The sequence below is a fragment of the Dermochelys coriacea genome, chromosome 4, assembly GCF_009764565.3.
Source record: "Dermochelys coriacea isolate rDerCor1 chromosome 4, rDerCor1.pri.v4, whole genome shotgun sequence".
Classification (NCBI taxonomy): Eukaryota; Metazoa; Chordata; order Testudines; family Dermochelyidae; genus Dermochelys; species Dermochelys coriacea.
Genome location: NC_050071.1, coordinates 32,019,714 through 32,040,719, shown reverse-complemented (window position 1 = coordinate 32,040,719; position 21,006 = coordinate 32,019,714). Strand labels below are relative to the sequence as shown.

The 21,006-nt window shown below is 39.6% G+C and overlaps 1 protein-coding gene across 9 annotated transcripts in view; it reads left to right on the top strand.

Annotated features, from left to right (window-relative positions):
• The window catches only part of TBCK (TBC1 domain containing kinase), a 244,548-nt gene that overhangs the window by 67,417 nt on the left and 156,125 nt on the right, over positions 1 to 21,006 (top strand). For all 9 annotated transcript variants that reach the window (XM_043513301.1, XM_038399499.2, XM_043513304.1 and 6 more), the window contains 8 exons: positions 542 to 641; positions 2,890 to 2,939; positions 3,367 to 3,496; positions 4,521 to 4,619; positions 7,413 to 7,475; positions 8,363 to 8,489; positions 9,178 to 9,228; positions 17,118 to 17,201. In XM_043513301.1, the coding sequence (XP_043369236.1) occupies positions 542 to 641; positions 2,890 to 2,939; positions 3,367 to 3,496; positions 4,521 to 4,619; positions 7,413 to 7,475; positions 8,363 to 8,489; positions 9,178 to 9,228; positions 17,118 to 17,201 (704 nt within the window). The remainder of the gene's footprint in view (positions 1 to 541; positions 642 to 2,889; positions 2,940 to 3,366; positions 3,497 to 4,520; positions 4,620 to 7,412; positions 7,476 to 8,362; positions 8,490 to 9,177; positions 9,229 to 17,117; positions 17,202 to 21,006) is intronic.

Below are 21,006 nucleotides of genomic sequence, written 5' to 3'. Positions count from 1 at the left end.
ATATGTTCTAAAATACTCATTCTGTTGGATCACCCTCATTTGGATGTATCCATAGTTCTGAAGAATTACCCTGCTACAGCCATACAGATAAACTCCTTACGAGATCCTTTTGAATGACAGAGATATTTATTTTCTTTTTCCCTCACAATGCAAGAAGCTCATGTATTGCCCCCTGTTAATCCTGTTGTGTGCAAGGATGAGGAACAGAAGGGAATGTTAATCTAGTTCTGTTCTGCTTTGAAGGAGCTGTAAATGGTATTCTAATATGTGTTCAATATCTAGAAAACATGAGAAATAAGATTATTTTCATTCAGAATTATTCAAATATTACTAGCTTTTTGCACGCTGCTTTTGAAGGCAGTTCAGTGTAGTCAGGAGTATGGTACAGTATAATTCTAGGAGTTAGTGTATTTTCTTTTTGTTGTTAAACAGCTGATTACTGTAGAATTTTGCTCTTTTTGTTTTTTTTTTTTTTTAGTATGTGATATTATGATGTCCTTTAAAATAACCAGGAATTGGGGTTCTGTCTTTCTCTTTGAAGCTTTTTGTTTGAAGATGGTGAGAGCTTTGGGCAAGGACGAGATAGAAGTTCTCTCCTAGATGACACAACTGTGATACTGTCGCTGTGTCAACTCAGAAATGTAAGCAAAATGCATTCCCTGAAGCCTAGAGAGACAAGGGGGGGAAGGTAGTACCTTTATTGGACCAGCTTATGTTGGTGAGAGAGACAAGCTTTCGAGCTTACAGAGTTTTTCTTCAGGGCTGGGAAATGTACTCAGAGTGTCATAGCTACATACATTTTAGTTTTTACTAAATACATTTAGCTGTGACATTCTGTGTATGTTTCCCAGACCTGAAGAAGAGCACTGTGTAAGCCAAAAGCTTGTGTCTCTCACCAACAGAAGTTGGTCCTGTAAAAGATACTACTTCACCCACGTTCTCTCTAATATCCTGAAACTGACATGGCTAAAACAATACTGCATACCTTCTTAGCTGCTTGTAACTCAATTGCAGAAACAGTTTATATTTGAAGGAATGTAAGAGAACAAGTGCTGCTGTTCTTTCAAAATACCATTTCGGGCAGTCTCTCCTGGACACTTGGCTGCTCTGGATCCAGTGGAAAACTCCTTGGCCCAAGTTAATTAGATTCTGAATTAGATATAAAATATTAAAAAAACCCATTTTGTCTGGGAGAAATTACTGAATTGGGATTTTTTTTGTTTTGTGTGTGCTATTCGGTTCATTATGTTGCAGTAGCTATATTTTTACTGGGTAATTGTGACATCCAGTGGTGGCTTAAGTTGTTAATAAAGAATGAGTTATCTATTTTTGCTTCAGATGATACATCTTTCAGAAGTTTCATTTCTGTCTAAGATCAGCCGACTTTACTAAATGACATGTTTACTATGGTTGCTGAGTTTCCCATGGTTTAACCTCAGTCTTTGGAAACTTGAAACAAGTCTGCAGCTATTAGGCAACCGGTTTTAAGAGATTCCCTCAAAGATTCCCTCAAAATTACTGAATAGAGTTCTGTTTCACCTCCATTAGAAAACCACATTGATTAAACAATAACTAATCAAATTATTGTTAGGATGCTTTGAGTGATTGCTGATTCCAGGTTTTACCATATTTCTTACTGAAATATTATTTTTTCTCATTGTCAGTTTTACGTGTTCATTCACATGCAGTTTTTATTGTAGAGTTCTATGTTAATGATGCACAATTGGTATTTTGTATTTAAAGCAATAAATACTATCCAGTATTAGTTTGGGGGAAGATGCCATACAAAAATTAAATGGATGTTACAAATGGATAGCTCAGGATTTTGGTCCATTTTGGCTTGAATCCCTTTACTTTCTAAAGTGTTACAGGAAATGAAGCATGAGGTAATCAAGTCTGTGCACTCCACATAAAAACATACTGATGAAGCAACAAAACTGCACTGTTTTACATTAATACATGAAAACTGATCAAAGAAATGTTTTATTACAACATGCAACAACTGCAGTGGGGTGAGTTTCTGGCATATAAAATCAAATATCTGTTCCTAAGGGTACAAGTGCAGTACTGGATAAATATACAGAGCTTTCATTTTTGAGAGGATACTAGCCTGAATCTTGCTAATCTCTTAGCCAAACTTGCAGTGTTAGTTGAAAGATTTATATTTATCTTTTGGAATCCTCCAAACACAACTCATGGAACAGAGCACAATGATTGTAATAAAAAAAGGATCAGTGATGAGTGAACTGAGAGTCTGAACTGCTCTGTCAATCCCCAGGGGAGATGGCATTATACCTTCAAGTTAGAGATTGACCTGCATAAAAGAACACTACAGGGAAGATCGTATTAAACTTTAAGCACATTGCACTGAAGATGTCTATAAACTTCTGTTTTTAAGTGCAGTCTCACCTGCCTGTCACCTTTCCCTAGAACATCTCTCTTACTGTCTGTCTCTCAGAAGTCATTACTAAAAGAGATTTAATTAGCATAATTTTATTTTTTATGTAACAAGAAGTACCAGGTTCTGTTGTTGGTTTGTAACTACCTGAATCAAAGTCCTTGTCAAAGAAAAAGAAAACAGCCATTTAACAATGTTAATATGTGGGGATGTTTATGGGAACAGGATTAATTTTCAGAGTTGCTCAAAGTGTAAACAGAATGGCTTCCATTGATTGATTTTTTTAAGAGTCATATTAAATTTTGCATGCTACTTATCATTTAAGGGTGGACATTCCTTCTTTATCAGAACTAAATTAATATTTAGGCAAATATTAGTACAAACAGTTAAAAGTGTTTCTAAGTTAATACTTTTCATATTCCTCAACTGTACCAGATAAGGTACTGAGAAGCATTTTGATGTTAAATACTTTTTTTTAATCTTAATTTCAGAGACTGAAAGATGTTGGTGGGGAAGCATTTTATCCATTGCTTGAGGACGAGTAAGTGTATATATAATAGCATTAATTATTTTTGAGTGGTGGTTTGTATTATAGTGGAACGTTGCACGACAGGACCAAGGTTTTCATAAAGAGAAATCTAGTGTTAACCTCCTATATCCTATTTAGACTCCTGAAGCCAATAGGAGCTACTGTCTGCTCAGCATTTTAGAAAATAGGTCTGCTTATTTAGGTGTCTAAATGTGAACTGAGAAGTCTAACTTTAGTTACCTGGTCTTGCAAATCTGGACTTTGACATTTACTGTATAGCACTGAGTGCACAAATGCTGATCAGTAGATAGTAACTTCTCCTTTCAAAATTGTTTTCTAGCTTAAAAACACTTTTTTCCATTATACATTCTTCTTTTTACATCTAATTGCATTTATTGTTATTTAGCCAGTCTTTACTGCTTTTCTCACTCTATTCCAGGCAGTCAAATTTACCCCATTCAAACAGTAATAATGAACTATCTGCAGCAGCCAATCTTCCTCTGATCATCCGAGAGAGGGACACGGAGTACCAACTACACAGAATTGTTCTATTTGACAGACTACTGAAGGTATGGATTCTTAACAGTACTGCAATAACCTCAGTTATCCATTAATCGAATGGATTAACTAAAGAACTAAGCAATTGCAAGTGGAAGCAGAGAAGTGAGATAGTAAGGAGAGAGGAAAATAGAAGATAACTAGATGCAGAAGTGAATCCAAGAGAAGAGGGAAAATAGGAGTTAGGAGAAACTACAAAAAGAAGAGGCAATTCTAGAAACCCCTACAATAAGAAAGGCCTTAAAAATAGAAATAAAATGAGTCATTACTATTAACACAGTTGCATATGAGAGAGGACACTGAAGCATCTCATATATTTTCTAACAGCAGTGGGCAGTGCACATAGCTACCAAATTAAACATAAGTGGTGTAGCCTCAGACAGGACAGTAACACTTTTGCATTGCATATTTTGGACTGAACACTGGTCTTGCACATTCAAACAGTACTAGTCAAAACTGTGATATCACTGCAGAGGGGGAGAGGTTTATTCTTATGCCATGGTATTTTGAATTTTCTCAGCAATATGATTGTACACATTTTCGTGTGGCACATGTGAGTAAGAATACACATAAGTACTCATGAGATAAGTGATGTATATTCAGATTTTTTTGAATTCAAAATTCATTCAGATTTTTTTTACACATTGTAATAAGTATTGCACTAACTCTGAGACACATTTTTTAAGAAGTCAGGTATATATACTATGAAAAGGAATACTTAATGCAGAAGAAATTAGAAACTCTGCAGACGTTACTTATATTTAAACCTTTCAAATGTAACAAAACATGATAGGCATTTTCTTTCCTGTAAAAAGGTGTTGGAGTGGATTATCTGAATCAATAAAAGTAGATGCTTAATCCTTGTCTTTTAGAGAGGAATGCACCCCTTTTAGATTGTAAAATTTATATACATTAATTAAATAAGCAGATTTACTGTGTTTGTCTCCAGTGGCGGAGAAATTTTTCCTAAAGGAAGGATCTTGTTCGTTTCAAGGAAGTTGTGGGGTTTTTTTGTTTTGTTTTGTTTTTTTGCAGGCTTATCCATACAAAAAAAATCAAGTCTGGAAGGAAGCCAGAGTTGACATTCCTCCACTTATGAGAGGTTTAACTTGGGCTGCCCTGCTGGGTGTTGAGGTAAGAGAAAGAGAGAGGATGATTCACACAAATTACAGATACTAGGAAACAATGAAATGAGAATAATATTTGAAACTATGTGAATAAATACAATTTGGGGCAATTTTTTGCTTCACTTCACGATTTCCTTTCTGTACAGTCAAGGAATGTTGAACTTGCCTGGGTTTTAGTTTATTTTTGACTTTTCCAAAAAAGATAAGTGCCTAGGCATCCTTGGCAATATTTAAAAATGCCACTGCTATTTAAAAACAATATATTATTATTATTATTATAACTCCAACAAATACACTTAGCAATCCCCTCCCCAATCAACAAGGGCTAATTAAAAATAAAAACTCTGAGGAGAAAAAAATCTCCTTTCCATCCCACTATGACATTCTGGGGTTCAATTCAGACCAGTGAAGGGTTGTGTCACTATTTGCTGTGCAACCTGAGGTACTTCTCAATGCTTTTCTGCTGTAGCTCCCAACCTAGGCTATTTACAAACAGCCAAACAGCATGCAGGTCATATTCTGAGCGTCTGTGTATATCCACAGTCCTGGTCCAGCAGCTCTGACCCCAGCAGCCTGTCAGCAAACAGCCACAGTCCGGCTTCCAGCAGCCTTGGTTACTACTTGCAGGGTGACCCCACTGTACTCCCAGTCCTGGGTTTTCCCCCAAAAAACATGTTTTGGACTGTGCAAACCTCTTCTGGACAGTCCAGATATATTAGGTCTGTTGCTCTTTTAAGTTAAGATCCCATGGGAAGCAAGTTTAAGGGGGAAAACAGTTCAAAAGAGTTGGCAGTTTTTCAAAGAGACATAATTAAGTGCACAAAAGCAAACTGTCCCTCTGTGTAGGAAAGATAGGAAGTATGGCAAGGGACCAAACTGGCTTAACCAGGAGACCTTCAATGATCTGAAACTGAAAAGAGAGTCCTATAAAAAGTGGAAACTAGGTCAAATTACAAAGGGTGAATATAAACAAATAACACAAGTATGTAGGGACAAAATCATAAAGGCACAAAATGAGATTAAACCAGCTAGAGATATAAAGGATAACAAGAAAGCATCTACAAAGACATTAGAAGCAAGAGGAAGACCGAGAGACAGGGTAGGTCTGTTATTCAGTGGGGGCTGGGGCGGGGTGGGGGAGATGATAATAACACAAAATGTGGAAATGGCAGAAGTGCTAAATGAGTTTGGTAGCAATTGGACATCTAACTTAATGACGGTGAAAATGAGGTAGAATCAGAGGCTAAAATAGGGAAAGAACAAGCTAGAAATTACTTAGACAAGTTAGATGTCTTCAGGTCACCAGGGCCTGATGAAATGCATCCTAGAATTCTCAAGGAACTGACAGAGGAGATATCTGAACCATTAGTAATTATCTTTGAAAAGCCACGGAAGACAGGACAGATTCCGAAAAGGGAAGTATAGTGCCAATCTATAGAGAGGGAATGAGGGCAACCTGGGGAATTACAGACCGGTCAGCTTAACTTCAGTATCCCTGAAAGATAATGGAGCAAATAATTAAGCAATCGATTTGCAAATATCTAGACAATAATAAGGTGATAAGTAACAGTCAGCATGGATTTGTCATGAACAAATTGCATCAAACCAACCCAATAGCTTTCTTTGACAGGGTAACAAGCCCTGTGGATAGGAGGGGAAGCAGTAGATGAGATATATCGTGACTTTAGTAATGCTTTTGATATTGTCTCACATGACAGTGTCATAAATAAACTGGGGAAATACCTTGATGCAACTATAACGTGAGTGCATAACTGGTTGGAAAACCGTTCTCAGAGAGTAATCAGTGGTTAACCATCAAGCTGGAAGGGCATATTGAGTGGGATCCCGCATGGATCAGTTCTGGGTCCGATTCTGTTCAATGTCTTAATCAATGATTTAGAGAATGGCATAGAGAGAACACGTGTAAAGTTTATGGACGATAACAAGCTGGGAGGGTTGCAAGTGCTTTGGAGGATAGGATTAAAATTTTAAATGATCTGGACAAGCTGAAGAAATGGTTTGAAGTAAATAGGATGAAATTCAGTAAAGACAAATGCAAAGTACTCTCCTTAGGAAGGAACAATCAGTTGCAAACATACAAAATAGGAAATGACTGCTTAGGAACGAGTACTGCAGAGAGGGATCTGGGGGTCTTAGTGGATCACAAGCTAAATATGAGACAACAGTGCAAAAAAAGCAAACATTGTTCTGGGATGTATTAGCAGGACTGTTGTAAGCAAGACACGAGAAGTAATTTTTCTTCTCTACTCCGTGCTGATTAGGCTTCAACTGGAGTATTGTGTCCAGTTCTGGGTGTCACATTTCAGGAAATATATGGAGAAAGTCCAGAGAAGAGCAACAAAAATGATTAAAAGTCCGGAAAACATGATGTATGAGGGAAGATTGGAAAAAATAGGTTTGTTTAGCCTGGAGAAGAAAAGATTGAGGGGTGGTTATGATAAGTTTTCCAGTACATAAAAGGTTGTGACAAGGAAGAGGGAGAAAAATTGTTCTCTTTAACCTCTGAGGATAGGGCAAGAAGCAAGGGAGATTTAGGTTGGACATTAGGAAAAACTTCCTAATTGTCAGGGTGGTTAAACGCTGGAATAAATTGCCAAGGGAAGTTGTGGAATCTGCATCTTTGAATGACAAACACCTGTCAGGATAATACTTAGTCCTGCTGTGAGTGCAGTGGTCTGGACTAGAAGACTTCTTGAGGTCCCTTCTAGTCCTACATTTCTATGATTCTATATATTGTATGGGCTTTTTGTTTATTTAACATGTTCTTCTTACACTTTAGGGTGCCATTCAAGCAAAGTATGATGCTATTGATAAGGACACTCCAATTCCTACAGATAGACAAGTAAGATTCCTTTTTAGTTTCAAGTACTGTCACGTAAGATAATGCCAAAGGTTTTTCCTCCTATTAACTGTAAGTCAACTGTTTTACTGCAGCTGATGCTGTTGATTATTATTTAAGGTTAAAGTTTTTTCTCCCAGTTTTGTAATATGTTTGTTCAGCACAAAGCAAATTGGAGGGCCACCAAAAACAAACAATAGTAACACAAATTTAACAAATACATAAAATGAAATCTTGCATTTGAGTCAGACAGTATTTTGAAACAACAAAGGTAAAGATGTCATAAACAATCTAGCAACCATTTTTTTAAAAAAAAAAAGTCCCTCTCCCCTCAGTACTTATTATGCATCTTGGATTTAGATTCTGAAAGACGCACGTCATCCCCAAATCCCATCAGCTTCAATTGACGCTGAAGGCATGCATTACTTGGCGAAAATGGGTTCCTGTTTAGTTAGGTTCTCCAAGAAGTTCTGTCAAATGGTAAATGGCTAAAGTCCTACCAAATGGCTTTTCAACTAGCCCAAGAAATTTTTTTAATCGAATTGGGCCTTTTATTATAATAAAGAACAAAGTGACATTAGCATTCTGAGAGATGCAATTTGAGAGTTGAGCTAAAATCAGTACAGCAAAAAATGCCCTTTTTATTTTTGAGGGGAAGGAGCTGTATTTCAAAAGAATTGTTTTGTATTTTTAATCTGTGTGCGCAGCTCAAGGAACGCTCCCTTTTCCCCCAGTTCTGTTTTTGAAGGTGAGGAAGAAAACAGATTGTTTGGTGGTGGTCTGACCTAAATGCATTGGCTGCATTCCAGTTCTTTCAATGTTGTGGAATTTCTGTGGTGCCACCTCAAATATCCCTGTTCTTTTTTTTTTAATGCTTGTCTGTATTGCAGATTGAGGTTGATATTCCTCGCTGTCATCAGTACGATGAGCTGCTGTCATCACCAGAGGGTCATGCAAAATTTAGACGGGTATTAAAGGCATGGGTAGTTTCCCATCCTGATCTTGTGTACTGGCAAGGTGCGTTCAACATGTTAGTAAGTTTAACGATTCAGTTCGAAATCTGTACAAAAGGGAAGATTTACTTTAAAATATATAGACACTTCCTAAGTAGATCAAAACCAAACACACACACTTCTTTTCTCTTCTATTTCTTTTTCTTTTGTTCAGGAGAATTTAAACTTCGATTCAGTTGTTCATTTACAGATGTCAGTATAGAAATGTCTGGAGAATATATCTGTGAATTACTGAAAATTTAGTATTCTGATGTATTCCATTCTATTTGTAATGTAAATTTGCCTCAGTTGCGTTTTATAAAAATTGATCTTCCGTCGTGCATTTTAGCATTCCTTAAACTTCATACATTTTGTTTTTAAAATGTTCTGTTGGCTAATGCTATTTAGTGCAAAGTTAAACTGCGCTGAACAGTTAAGTTAGATTTTTTTGAGAGTAATTTGCTGGATCATTCCTCAAAACTGGAAAAAGTCCAAATCTACTAAGTGCTGTACTTCTAGGTTTTAAAATATTTTTATTTGCTTGCAGTTTTCATATTTTTTCTCTGTATAGTACATTAAGGGTAACATTACAGGTGTCGTAATCCATCTTAAATATGTAAGTCTCTCTGATAAATGAATGCATTTATCTTATGTGTTATGATAGTGAAAGAGAAGTTTTTCACAGTTTCTTTGCATTTTTTTTCTTCCCTCAGGTCTTGATTCACTTTGTGCACCATTTCTATACTTGAATTTTAACAATGAAGGTGAGTACCTTCTCTTTAGAATAAAACCATATCTCCATCTGCCTCGTGTGCCCACACATACAGTATGTACACACGTGCTATTTATACCACATTATATATCACAAACAGGTATAAACAAGATTTCAGTGAGCTTTAAGTACAAGGGAAGTTTGAAGCTAAAATCATTCGGAACAAATGGTCTGTTGCCCAGTGCTAAATTTTCCTGAATGATTTATTTTTAAATCATTTTAACTTGCAAACTAATTACCAGATTCACTTGCAGATACTGAGAATGTTTCTTCTTCTTCGAGTGGTTGCAGATGTGTATTCCACTCAAGTGTGTGCATGCTCAGTGCACCAAAGTCAGAAAACTTTGTCTAGCAGTACTCATAGGACTGCCTTTTGTGCCTTCTGATTTGCCTTTCCCCTGGCTATTTAGGGTTGGCGCCACTCCGACTCCCCTCAGTTCCTTTTCATGTCCCGTGTTTGATTCAGAGCATTCTGTGTGGTATTTACTTCACCTTTCTTTCTGTCCAGTATTTCTGGAGTTTTCTGTACAGTTAGTTAGCAGCTTAGTAATACCACGTTAGGTTTTTCGTTAGCAGCAGTCTTTAGCCCTCACCAGGTTTTAAATATTGCCCATCGTGTGCTTACTGCGCTTGGGAGAGGCATCCTGGCTGCAGTCTGTCTTTTCGAGCCACCTCTATTTCAGACGCAATCATTCCTCCTGAGCTGCTCCAGCCTGATCCTATCATACAGGAACAAAGTTCTCCCTCAGGAACCTCCATTCATCCTGCTCCCTTCTTCTTCCTCACCACTTGACTCCATGGTACCGGACTCTTCTTCTCCTGTCCCTGAAGATGTCATGCCAGGACCTCTTGAAGCCTATGGCTTCTGCCTTGTGTATTCAGGCTGAGTTTGTGCAGGAGAATATGCATAAATTGCTATTCTCCAGTCCTTAGCTCCAGGGAAGATGGCTCTACTGATTATATGAAGCTTAGACTATCCCACCTACCACTAAGCATTCTGAGAAATGGTATTATGTCCCTATGAAGGGCTTTGAGTGTTTGTATTCCCATCCATTCCCAAACTCTCTCTTTGTGACAGCAGTGAATAACATTACTGCTGGGGAGATGCAAGTCCATGCCTAAGGACAAAGAGTCTAAGAGGCTGGACCTGATGGGGAGAAAAATTTACTCTATTTCATCATTACAGATGTGTATTGCAAATCAGCAGGCACTGTTATCTGAATATGACTTTGTCCATTGGGGTACTATGTCCATATTTGCAGATGAGTTAATGAAATCCTCAAGGAAGAGTTTAATGCATTTATTGCAGGGGGCCACCTGGTGGCCAAAATGTTGTTGCATTTGGCTCTTATCACGTCAGACGCTTTCTCCAGAATTATGGCATCAGCTGTGACTATAAGAAGGGCCTCATGGTTATAGAATTCTGTCTGAGCAGGGCCTCATGGTTACAGAATTCTGTCTGAGCATAGAGGACTTAGTTTACGTTCGTTGGGGTTTATACCCTAGCCACAAAGAGATGTCATTATGGAGGGCAAAAGCAACTACAGTAATATTGCTCACATCTCTTTTTTGGACGTTCATCCTTCCCTGTTAGACAGCAGGAAGGAACATATTTTACAGAGAAGGAGGCCTTCTGAATCCAGTTTTAGCCAGCCCATCCTTCACCACCATCAAGCAAGCAGCCTGGAATGTAATGGTGGATCATCTCAGCAGATCCTTTTCCTCTCATCACAAGTGTTCCCTTCACCTGGAAGTCACCAGATTCATCTTCCAAAGGTGGGGATCTCCCCAGGTAGACCTGTTTGTGACCAAGCAGAACAGGAAATGCCATCAGTTTTGCTTGCTATGTGGGCACAGCCCAGAATCCCTCTCTAAGGCCTTTCTGCTTCCATGGACAGGTTGCCTGTTTCACGCTTTTCTGCCAATCCCTCTGGTTCACAACATCTTCCTAAAAGTCAAGCAGGACAAGGTGAGAATTATTCTTATAGCCCTGGCATGGCCATGTCAACTCTGGTTCGGCATGCTCCTGGATTTGTCGATAGCAACCCCACTCTTGCTCCCATTCTGGCCAGACCCAATCTCACAAGACCACGGCCGATTGCTTCACCCGAACCTTGCCTCCCTGCATCTAACTGCATGAATGTTACATGACAGAACCCAGAAGAACAGGTTAGGTAGCTCTTGCTAGGTAGTAGAAAACCATGCACAAGGGCTACCTACCTAGCCAAGGGGAAGTGCTTTTCGATATGAGCATCTCAATGACCTCCCCCTCTCTCTCCAACTTGTTCTTCCCTTCAGTCTGTCTTGGACTACTTCGTCCATTTAAAGCTTGGGTTCCAGCTTTGAAACACTAGCATCGTGCCCCCTGCTGCTTCTCTTTTGGAAGGTTGCTTTCTTGGTGGTGATCACCTCGGGTAGAAGGGTCTCTGAAATCAAGGCCCTTATGTCGGAACCACCCTACATGATGTCCTTCAAGGACAAGGTCCAACTGCCCCCCTCCCTGGCCTTCCTGCCAAAGGTGGTGTCACAATTCCATAGTAACCAGGCAATTTTCCTGCCAGTCTTCTTCCCAATGCCTCACAAGAACTCTGAGGAACAGCAGCTTCACTCATTGGATGTCAGGCCTACCCTCACCTTCTATATTGAGAGGACTAACCCCTTCCACAAATCCACGCAACTCTTTGTAGCAGTAGCAGAAAGAATGAGAGGGCTATGTGTCAGCCGAGAGGATCTTGTCCTGGATAACCACCTGTATTCGGGCTTGCTACAAACAGGCAAATGTCCTGCTTCCAGCCATCTTAACCACTCCCCAAGAGCCCAGGCTTCGTCAGCAGCATTTCTTGTGCAAATCCCAATCCAGGACATCTGCAGGGTTGCAACCTGGTTGTTGGTGCATGCCTTTGCATCTCACTACGCCATCACCTAACAAGCCCGAGATAATGCCAGATTTGGGAGAGTAGTGTTGCAGTCAGCATGTCGATGATCTCTGAGCTCACCTTCTAGGGTACTGCTTGTGAGTCACCCATAGAATGGACATGAGAAAACACTCGAAGAAAAAATGGTTAACATTTTCTAACTGTTGTTCTTCGAGATGCGTTGTACATGTCAGTTCCACGACCCACCTTCCATACCCCATGTCAGAGTTAACCCGCAAGAAAGAACTGAGAGGGTGCATGGCCAACAGCACCCCTTATACCGGCGCATAAGCGCGTGGCACCAGAGGGCAGTAAAACCGGTATGACGAATGCCACCAAGAAATGTTAGTAACCATTTTTTCATATCCGCATCCTGGAGTGTCAAGCCATTTACAGAGTGTGCAGAGTATTTCAAGTGCAGATCAAAGGCACAGTGATTCATATACTCACCAGCTACACCACCATGATGCATTATGTGAACAAGCAGGGAGTAGCCCACTCTAGCCAGCTTTGTCCAGAGGTGATAAAGTTCGGGCAGTTCTGCATCAAAGAGAATATCATTCCCAACAGCTACTCATTTACTAGAGTCCCAGAATTACTTGGCCGATTGTCTTGGCAGGACTTTGTTCCAGAATCACCAGTAGTCTCTGAAGAGTAGTGTGCTGAGGTCTGTCCTTGGATAAGGGGGCATTCTTGTTCTTGACCGGTTTGTAACAAAGGACAACAAGAAGTGCCAACAATTTTGCTTTTGAGAGAGTCTCAGCCAACACATTTAATCTGAATTGGGGATATGCTCTGATATATGCTTCTCTCCCAATCCCAGTCATTCCTCAGGTCATCCTCAAGCTGAAGATGGATCATGCCAGACTGATTCTTGTTGTACCAACTTGGCTGAAACAGTGTTGGTTTTCTGACCTCCTCAATCCTTCTGTTCATCTGCCTATTCCTCTTCCTTGTTGTCTCTATCTACTGACACAGGGCCATGGTCAGATTTCACATCCAGCGCTGAGCAGCTTGCACCTTACAGCATGGATGCTGTGTTGCTAGATTGCAGAGGAGCACTGTTCCAAAGCTGTTCAACAGGTTCTACTTATTAGTAGAAAGCTATCTACTGCAGCTACATATTTGAGTAAGTGGAAATGTTTTTCTATTTGATCCGTGACTTGGAGAATTCAACCAATGCAGGCCTGCATTCCTGACATTTTGGAGTACCTGTTATTCCTTCAGTCCTCTGATCTGTCTGTCAGTTCATTGAGAGTCCACTTAATGACAATTTTGGTGTTTCAGCCTCTGGTCCAAAGGAAATCTGTTATCTTGAACTCCATGGTAGTCAGATTTTAAGAGGGATCATTCATTTTTTTTTCTGCCAGTAAAGGAAATGATTCCTCAGTGGGACCTTAACAATGAATTGACTGTCCTTATGGGTCTTCAATTGGAGCCCTTGGCAACTTGTTTTCTATCTCTCCTGTGCCAAAAGGCAGCATTCTTGTGGCCATAACTTCTGTAAGAAGAGTTAGTGAGCTGCAGGCCATAATGGTGAACCTTCTGAATAGCCTTCAGGCCTCATCCCAAGTTTTTTGTCTAAAGGTGTTTCACAATTTCATGTTAACTCGGCAAATTTTTACCTGTATTTTTTCCCAAGCCTCATCCAAATGCAGATTGCAGCATCTTCATTCCTTGGATATGAGGTGATGCTTGGCATTTGACTTGGAAAGAACAAAGTCATTTCTTTAATCATCTCAGTGTGTCCCTAAGAACATCTCTGTGCCACAGTGTAAGAGGCTTATTTGTATCTAGCAGTGAGTTTCAGCTGGCTTGACCAGTTCAGTGTACCCCAACTCACTATTATTATTATCTATAAGGTGTCATGTAACATGTCATTGGAAAACCAATAATTCACTGATTGTTAATATGGTTGTGTGATGTGCATACATTCAATCTACAAAGGATTATACAGTAGCTAAAATATGTTTAAACCAGGCATTAAATGGGTTTTTTTCAAGATAAAGGAATCCGGTAATTGAGCAAGCTGTGACCAAAGACAAAGAAAAGCATGCCATGCAAACAAAGCTATCAGGAAAGCAAGTGGGGAAAAATTGATCACTTAACAGTCTCAATGGGGGATTGGAGATTGCACTGCCAGGAACCCTTCCTGCCTGTTGAAGGCAGGGCCAATCAACTTCGACAGAGAGGATTTTCAAAAGATTACTGGATGACAAAGAGAGGGGTGGTGAACCCCTAAATTATCCTCCACTTAAAGAGACCAGGAAAACCAGCACCTTAGGCTTTGTGGGCATCCTAGCTAAGAGCTACTCAGCCATTGCTGGAAAAGGAAGATTGGTAAGGAAATGACCTTGAACAAAGACTATGCTTGGTAAGCTGGTCATTTTGTTTGTAACCTTTTCTATCTTTATCTCTTATACTTGAACTCACTTAAAATCTCTTTTTGATTGAATAAACCTGTTTTACTTTTTATCTAAACCAAACCAGTGCTTTGATTAACTTGAAAGGGTTGTTAACTCCAATCAAGCAGCTGTTTGTCTGTTTAAAGGAGCTCCAAACTTAAAAACTTAGGGGTGCAGGCTCTGGGTGGTGCTTACCTCAAGCAGCTCCCGGAAGCAGCGGAATGTACCTCTCCGGCTCCTACATGGAGGTGTGGCCAGGCAGCTCTGCGCGCTCCCCCATCTGCAGGACGCCGCCCCTGCATCTCCCATTAATCACAGTTCCTAGCCAATGGGAACTGCGGAGGCAGTGCTTGCAGTGGGGGCAGCATGCGGAGCCCCCTGGCTGCCCCTATGTGTAGGAGCCAGAGTGGGGACATGCCGCTGTTTCTAGGAGCCACGCAGAATGGAGCAAGCCTCTGACCCCACTTCTCGGCTGGAGCGAGGAAAGCCCTGGACCCTGGTCCCCAGCGGGAGCTTGAGGGCCGGATTAAAATATCCTAAGGGCCGGATTCAGCCCCCGGATCATAGTTTGCCCACCTCTGGCTTAAGAGCTCATTTGACAAAGGCCCTTGTGAAATCAAATGCATTTTTCAGTGACTTTTTGATATTGTACATTTGTAGACTTGGTCTTCCATGCATACTTTTACCAAGCGTTATGCTATTACAACTGCATCTAGATCAGATCCAAATTTTGGGAAGGCAGTTATTAGTTCAGTAAACTCTGCACGTCACCTCCTTGTGATACTGCTTGTGAGTCATCTGAGTGGAATACACGTCTGCAACATCTTGAAGAAGAAAAGACCTACCTGTCAGGTAACTACTGTTCTTCGAAATGCAGGTGCAGGCGGGTATTCCATGGCCCTCCTTTCCTCTCCTCCGAATCAAAGTTTCAACTCTGATGTTCTGTGTGAAGGAACTGAGTGGGTTTGGGGTTTAGCCCTTAATTAGCCAGGAAAAGGCAGGGAGAAGGATTCAGAAGGTGTTTGTACCACCCCTATGGTACTGCTAGGCAAAGTTCTCTGACTTTGGTGCACGGGGTCACATACACCTATGTGGAATACATGTCTGCACCCATATCTTGAACAACAGTTACTGTATAGATAGGTAACTGTCTTTTCTGTACTGAAAGAGTAAGTGATGAAATTTTGGGGGACAATACACTGTATCCTTCAGGTAACAAAGTGATTGAATCCCTACTTGAGGTACAAAATTTGTTTTTACCTATAGACCTGCCAGCAGCGCTTCCATAATATACATATGCCTCTTTTTCTGTGAATGTTCTGTAGTGGAGCCTGGTTTCTGCTTTCTTGATTCTAGCTTTCCAAGTCCCTAGCTCAAGTAAGGTCCTACATGAAAACCAGATAGCTTAGTCTCAGTCCAGGCAAAACAAAAATTTGTTGGGAGAGAGGAATTGAGAGGGGTTGTGACTGCTCCATCTATCGACAGGATATATCTACCCTTTGTCTTGGTGGTTCACAATCTTGATGGGCTTAGTTGACCATCCCAGCCCCTTGATTCTTATATCACTGCAGCATTCCAAAGCTGTCTGTCTGTCATATTCTGCTAGTTTAGAAGTTGTAACTTTCCTGTAATTTCCAGACAGCTGTACAGTTACACATACTTTGTCATTTCTTTGCCATTGATAGGACATAATAAACCAATCAAGCAACTTTCATCAGTGCATAGTAAAAATAAACAGAGTAGGATTGGAAGTAAAGATTTGTTTTAGCAGTTGTTTGTGTTCTAGTAAGGCTTGAGGCCACAACCTCAAGAATCCCATTTTGCTAGATGCTGTAGGTACTAGGGAGAGAGCGAGGGAGACCAAACCACGCAGGGCAGATGTTAGTCACATCACTTACTGCGCCTTTTGGAAGGCATTCAGGTACTATGGTGGTGAGGGTGGACTAAGAATTTCTATATAATAGGAACAGTCTAAAAATCAGAATATAATTAGAAGAGGTAGGAAAAAATGTGAGGCAACTGAGTCACTGAGATGAAGTGTCTTGTCCAGTGTCAAGAAGTCTGTGGCAGAATGTGTAATTGAACTCTGATCTCTTGAGTTTGAGTTTAGTGCCAGAGCCACAAGATTATCCTTCATTCCTAAAAAAATTCCATTACAACTGCAAGCAGACTTTAGGTAGACAGATATGGTCACTCAAGTTTTGGAACTTGGACAAGGTTAAAGCCTATATTACAATAATTGATATGGGAACACTACTGATCTGAAAGTCCCAAATTTTTGTACTTCACCTCAAAACTAATACATGGTAAAACTGAATTTATTTGGATTGTTCATTGCATAATCAGTAGCAATAGGATATTTCTTGAGTAGCTTTAAAATATGTTTTTAAAAGGAAAAGTGGTGTTTTTCATGCATTTTACACTGTTAGTTACCATGTGCACAGACTGATAACAAATCAGATATAAACACTTCTTTAGTAATGAATGTTTTGCAGTGTAAAGATGTTTTTTGTACACTGTACCTTCCTAGCTAATGTTGTCTTGTCCTAATTCTCTTTTAGCTCTTGCATATGCCTGCATGTCTGCTTTTATTCCCAAGTACCTGTATAACTTCTTTTTGAAGGATAATTCTCATGTCATTCAAGGTAGGTTGATGTTTGTTTCCCTTTTCTTCTAATAAGAGAGTTTATGGAGTAGTTATTAATGCTACGTTTTCAAGTAAATTTTGTTTTTTCTTCAGTGGCTTTTTAATTGACAGAAGTAGAAGCATACCCTTTCAGCATTATAGAAATACCCACTTATATCTTCAAGTAGCTTATTAGGAGACCAGGGTAGTAAGCAAAGGAACAGCGGCAAAACCAAAACAAAAATAAGTAGGGAAGTGTGTGAAGATGAAAAACTAACCAACAAGCAGCAGCAGCAAAAAAAACACTTGCTGCTCTCTGGAGCAGTTTTAAGCAGGAACCAATCAATATAATGAAATAAGAATGCTAAAAAGACTCCCTCTGCACTTTGTATCATGGTAGTCTATCATTGAGGCAATCCGAAGCCACTTTATTGCAGACTGCCATTCTGCTTCAGAACAGAAGGTGAGAGAAGCAGCAGATATCAGTGGGTGTTTAGAGAATACATTTACTTTAGTAGAGGGTCAAGAGTTTGATGGTAGTGCTCTATGCCTATATTTAAAGCACTACATTGGCACAGGTGCAGCACTTCAGGGAAGACACTTGCTACGATGGGAGGGATCATCCCCTCACTGTAGATAATCCACCTTCCTGAAAGGTGGTGGCCCAGGTGTATGGAAGAATTCTTGGGTGTACCTAGTCCTGTCTAATCCAGAGGTTATTTTGGCTTAACTATGGCTATAGCTACACTAGAGAGTTTACAGCCATTTATTAGCCATTTATTAACTTGCATCTAATGTCAATCTAGTATAGCCACTCTACACCGACAGCGCTCTCCTGTCGGTTTAATTATTCCAGTGCCTGTGAGCAGTGATAGCTATGTCGGCGGGAGAAGCTCTCCTGCTGGCATAGCACCCTGCACACTGACGCTTAAATTGGCATAAATTAATAAATGGCTAATTCATACCCCTGATGACATAACTTATGTTGACTTAAGCTGTAGTGTAACCATAACCTATATCTGTCAGGGTTGTAGATATTTCACACTCCTGAGAGAACTAGCTATGTGGATGTAACATTTAAACATAAACCAGTTAGTAGATCAGTTGTATGACTGATCTGAGGACAAGTCTTCCTAAGGAAACTGCTCCATAGCTCCATAGTTGTTGTTGGCCTCAACAGCCCTATAAGTAAATAGGAGGAGGAGTGGACTGTCAGTTCCTTTTAATATGGAAACAAAGTGGAGAAGAAATTTGGGAGGATTAGGAAGCCATCCTATCTGAATAACAAATTTAAAAACATAGAGGATCTTTATTTCAATCCACACTCTGATGTCCTTCTTGTCATCCTTTTCCCCATCACTAGCTATCAAATGCGCAGTTGACAGCAATTCTAACAAGCATTATTCTAATTTGAATGATTTAACACCTCATGCTGTTTGTGAGATTCATGAGCCAGAAGTGTATCTTAATAGCTTGGTTAGGGCATTGTCTCTGTTGACCTAACAATGTTTTATGTCTTGGGAGTCAAGTTGGCAGCTGTATGAAAAGGAACAAAAGATTATTCTTCAGAAACTTTAGTTAGAGCATACAGGAAAATACTTTTGAAGTCTCTCTCTTGCTTTTTTGAGCAGAGGGGAGAAAGAGAGAGAGATGGAAAATTAATGCTAAAAAGGTAGATGTTAATAATCATTAATATTAATTAATCGTTAAAAATAAAAGATTCTCACTTTTTCTCATTGGTTACGACGATTTGTACCTGTTTAACAAATAATACATCTTGCTGAAACGCACCACATGCACTTATAATCCACAAATAAATGTTATTACAATACTTTCCCTGTATGTCTTCTACTGAGGATCAGCATTTATTTCCTCCCCTCATCTCCAAAAAGATATGGGAAAGTTCTCAGAAAGTCAGCAAAAATGATTGGACATTAAGATTCGAGGTAGGCGGTAATATGAGGAAAGACTAAAAGATTAGGACTGCATAGTTTGGAATGGAGATAAATGAGAGTGGAGGTGTGACCAGGACATATGACAAAATGAATGACGTGGAGAAGGCCAGTCAGGAGATTTCCTGTTTGCACTCTATCATAATATAAAGGCAAAGGGGCACTTGATGAAACTAAAGGAGCATATTTTTAAAGAATAAAATAAACTGTTATTTTATACAATAAATAATTTTCCTGTGAAATAAACTGCTTTAGGGTTTTTAAGGCTAGTGTAGCTTAGTGAGATTTTTTTTTTTAAGGGTTGAGACAGTGATATATAGAAGAATATCATTTGTAGTGTTGCTAACTAGGATATAATGAGAGTTATTGATCTTCATGTGTCCAGACCTGAAAAAATTACCAGATGGGGATAGGCACATGGTATGATATTGCGCAAGTAAATGTATGCTGTGGTCTTTACATCTTGCACTGCAGCATCTGGTATGGGGATATTAGACTAGCTGGACTGTTGGTGTGTTCTGATTTGATTTCTAGCTGTTGGTGTTCAATGTCAACATATTAATATAGTTTTAAAGGAAGGTTTTGTGATGGTTTTGTTTAGTTTGGTGTGCTGAGCTTTTTGCTATTCTCTGGGGACACTGTGAGGAACATGGCAGGATGGATCATGTCTGTTTACATCACTGCAATTTTAGCACCTCACCCCTTAATGGAATAAAAATCTTTCCCAGTGCAGAAAGGTTCAGCATATCTCATTTCTGAGCCTGCCCTAAGCAGTTAAAGCACAGTTTGTCAGACTTATCAGATGCATTTCCCCATATGAAGCAAGATGTAAGAGCAATTAAAGGTTTATAGCTATAGAATATCAAATTATGCAAAAGAATAATTCATATCATAAAATTCCACCCAACAGAGTTTGGCAGGACCTAAATAATATGTTTTCAGGAAGGATTGTGTCTTCAACAGACCCTTCATTAATTATGTAATCCCACACAATAATTATATTTTATGACTCTGGCTATACAAATAAAAATGATATTAAACAAACTATAGTATATCTGTGCAGAACCACCGTAGGCACGAATTTCTTGTTTAAAAGGAAATGTGCTTTAGGGAAGTTAATTGTGAATCTGTTTTCATCAGCACGCATATGACTGTATGTGATTACTGGCTTGGTCTGCACTACCAGTTTATCACAGTATAACTACGCTGTCCACACCTGAGTGACATTATTATAGCAACCTAACCCCTGGTGTAGACAGAGCTATGTCGATGGGGAGAACCTCTCCTGTCGATATAGGTAGCATCTTCGCTAAGCGATACAGCAGCGCAGAGGGTGCATCTGTGCCACTGTAGTAGAAAAGCCTTGTACCTTACCTGTGGTTGCTGGGTATTTTATTAACTCAAATGTGTCAGCACTGAATGTGGGAAAAGCTAAATTAAGCCTGGCTTGTCCAATCAGCTTATGTGGATAATACATGCATACAATGAGACTGGGGGCTTGTCTTCACTGCAGTATTAGCTCAAGGTACAACTTGAGTGTTGCCCCTAACATGACTCCTGTTCATGCATAAAAATCTCTAGCTCGAGTTAAGTGGTACTTTAAACTTTAGCTAGCTGTTCTATCAGAATATCAGGTTTCAGAGTAGCAGCCGTGTTAGTCTGTATTCGCAAAAAGAAAAGGAGTACTTGTGGCACCTTAGAGACTAACAAATTTATTAGAGCATAAGCTTTCGTGAGCTACAGCTCAAGTGAGCTGTAGCTCACGAAAGCTTATGCTCTAATAAATTTGTTAGTCTCTAAGGTGCCACAAGTACTCCTTTTCTATCAGAATATGTGAGTTAAAACTTGAGTGATGCTGGAGCTAGTAATGCA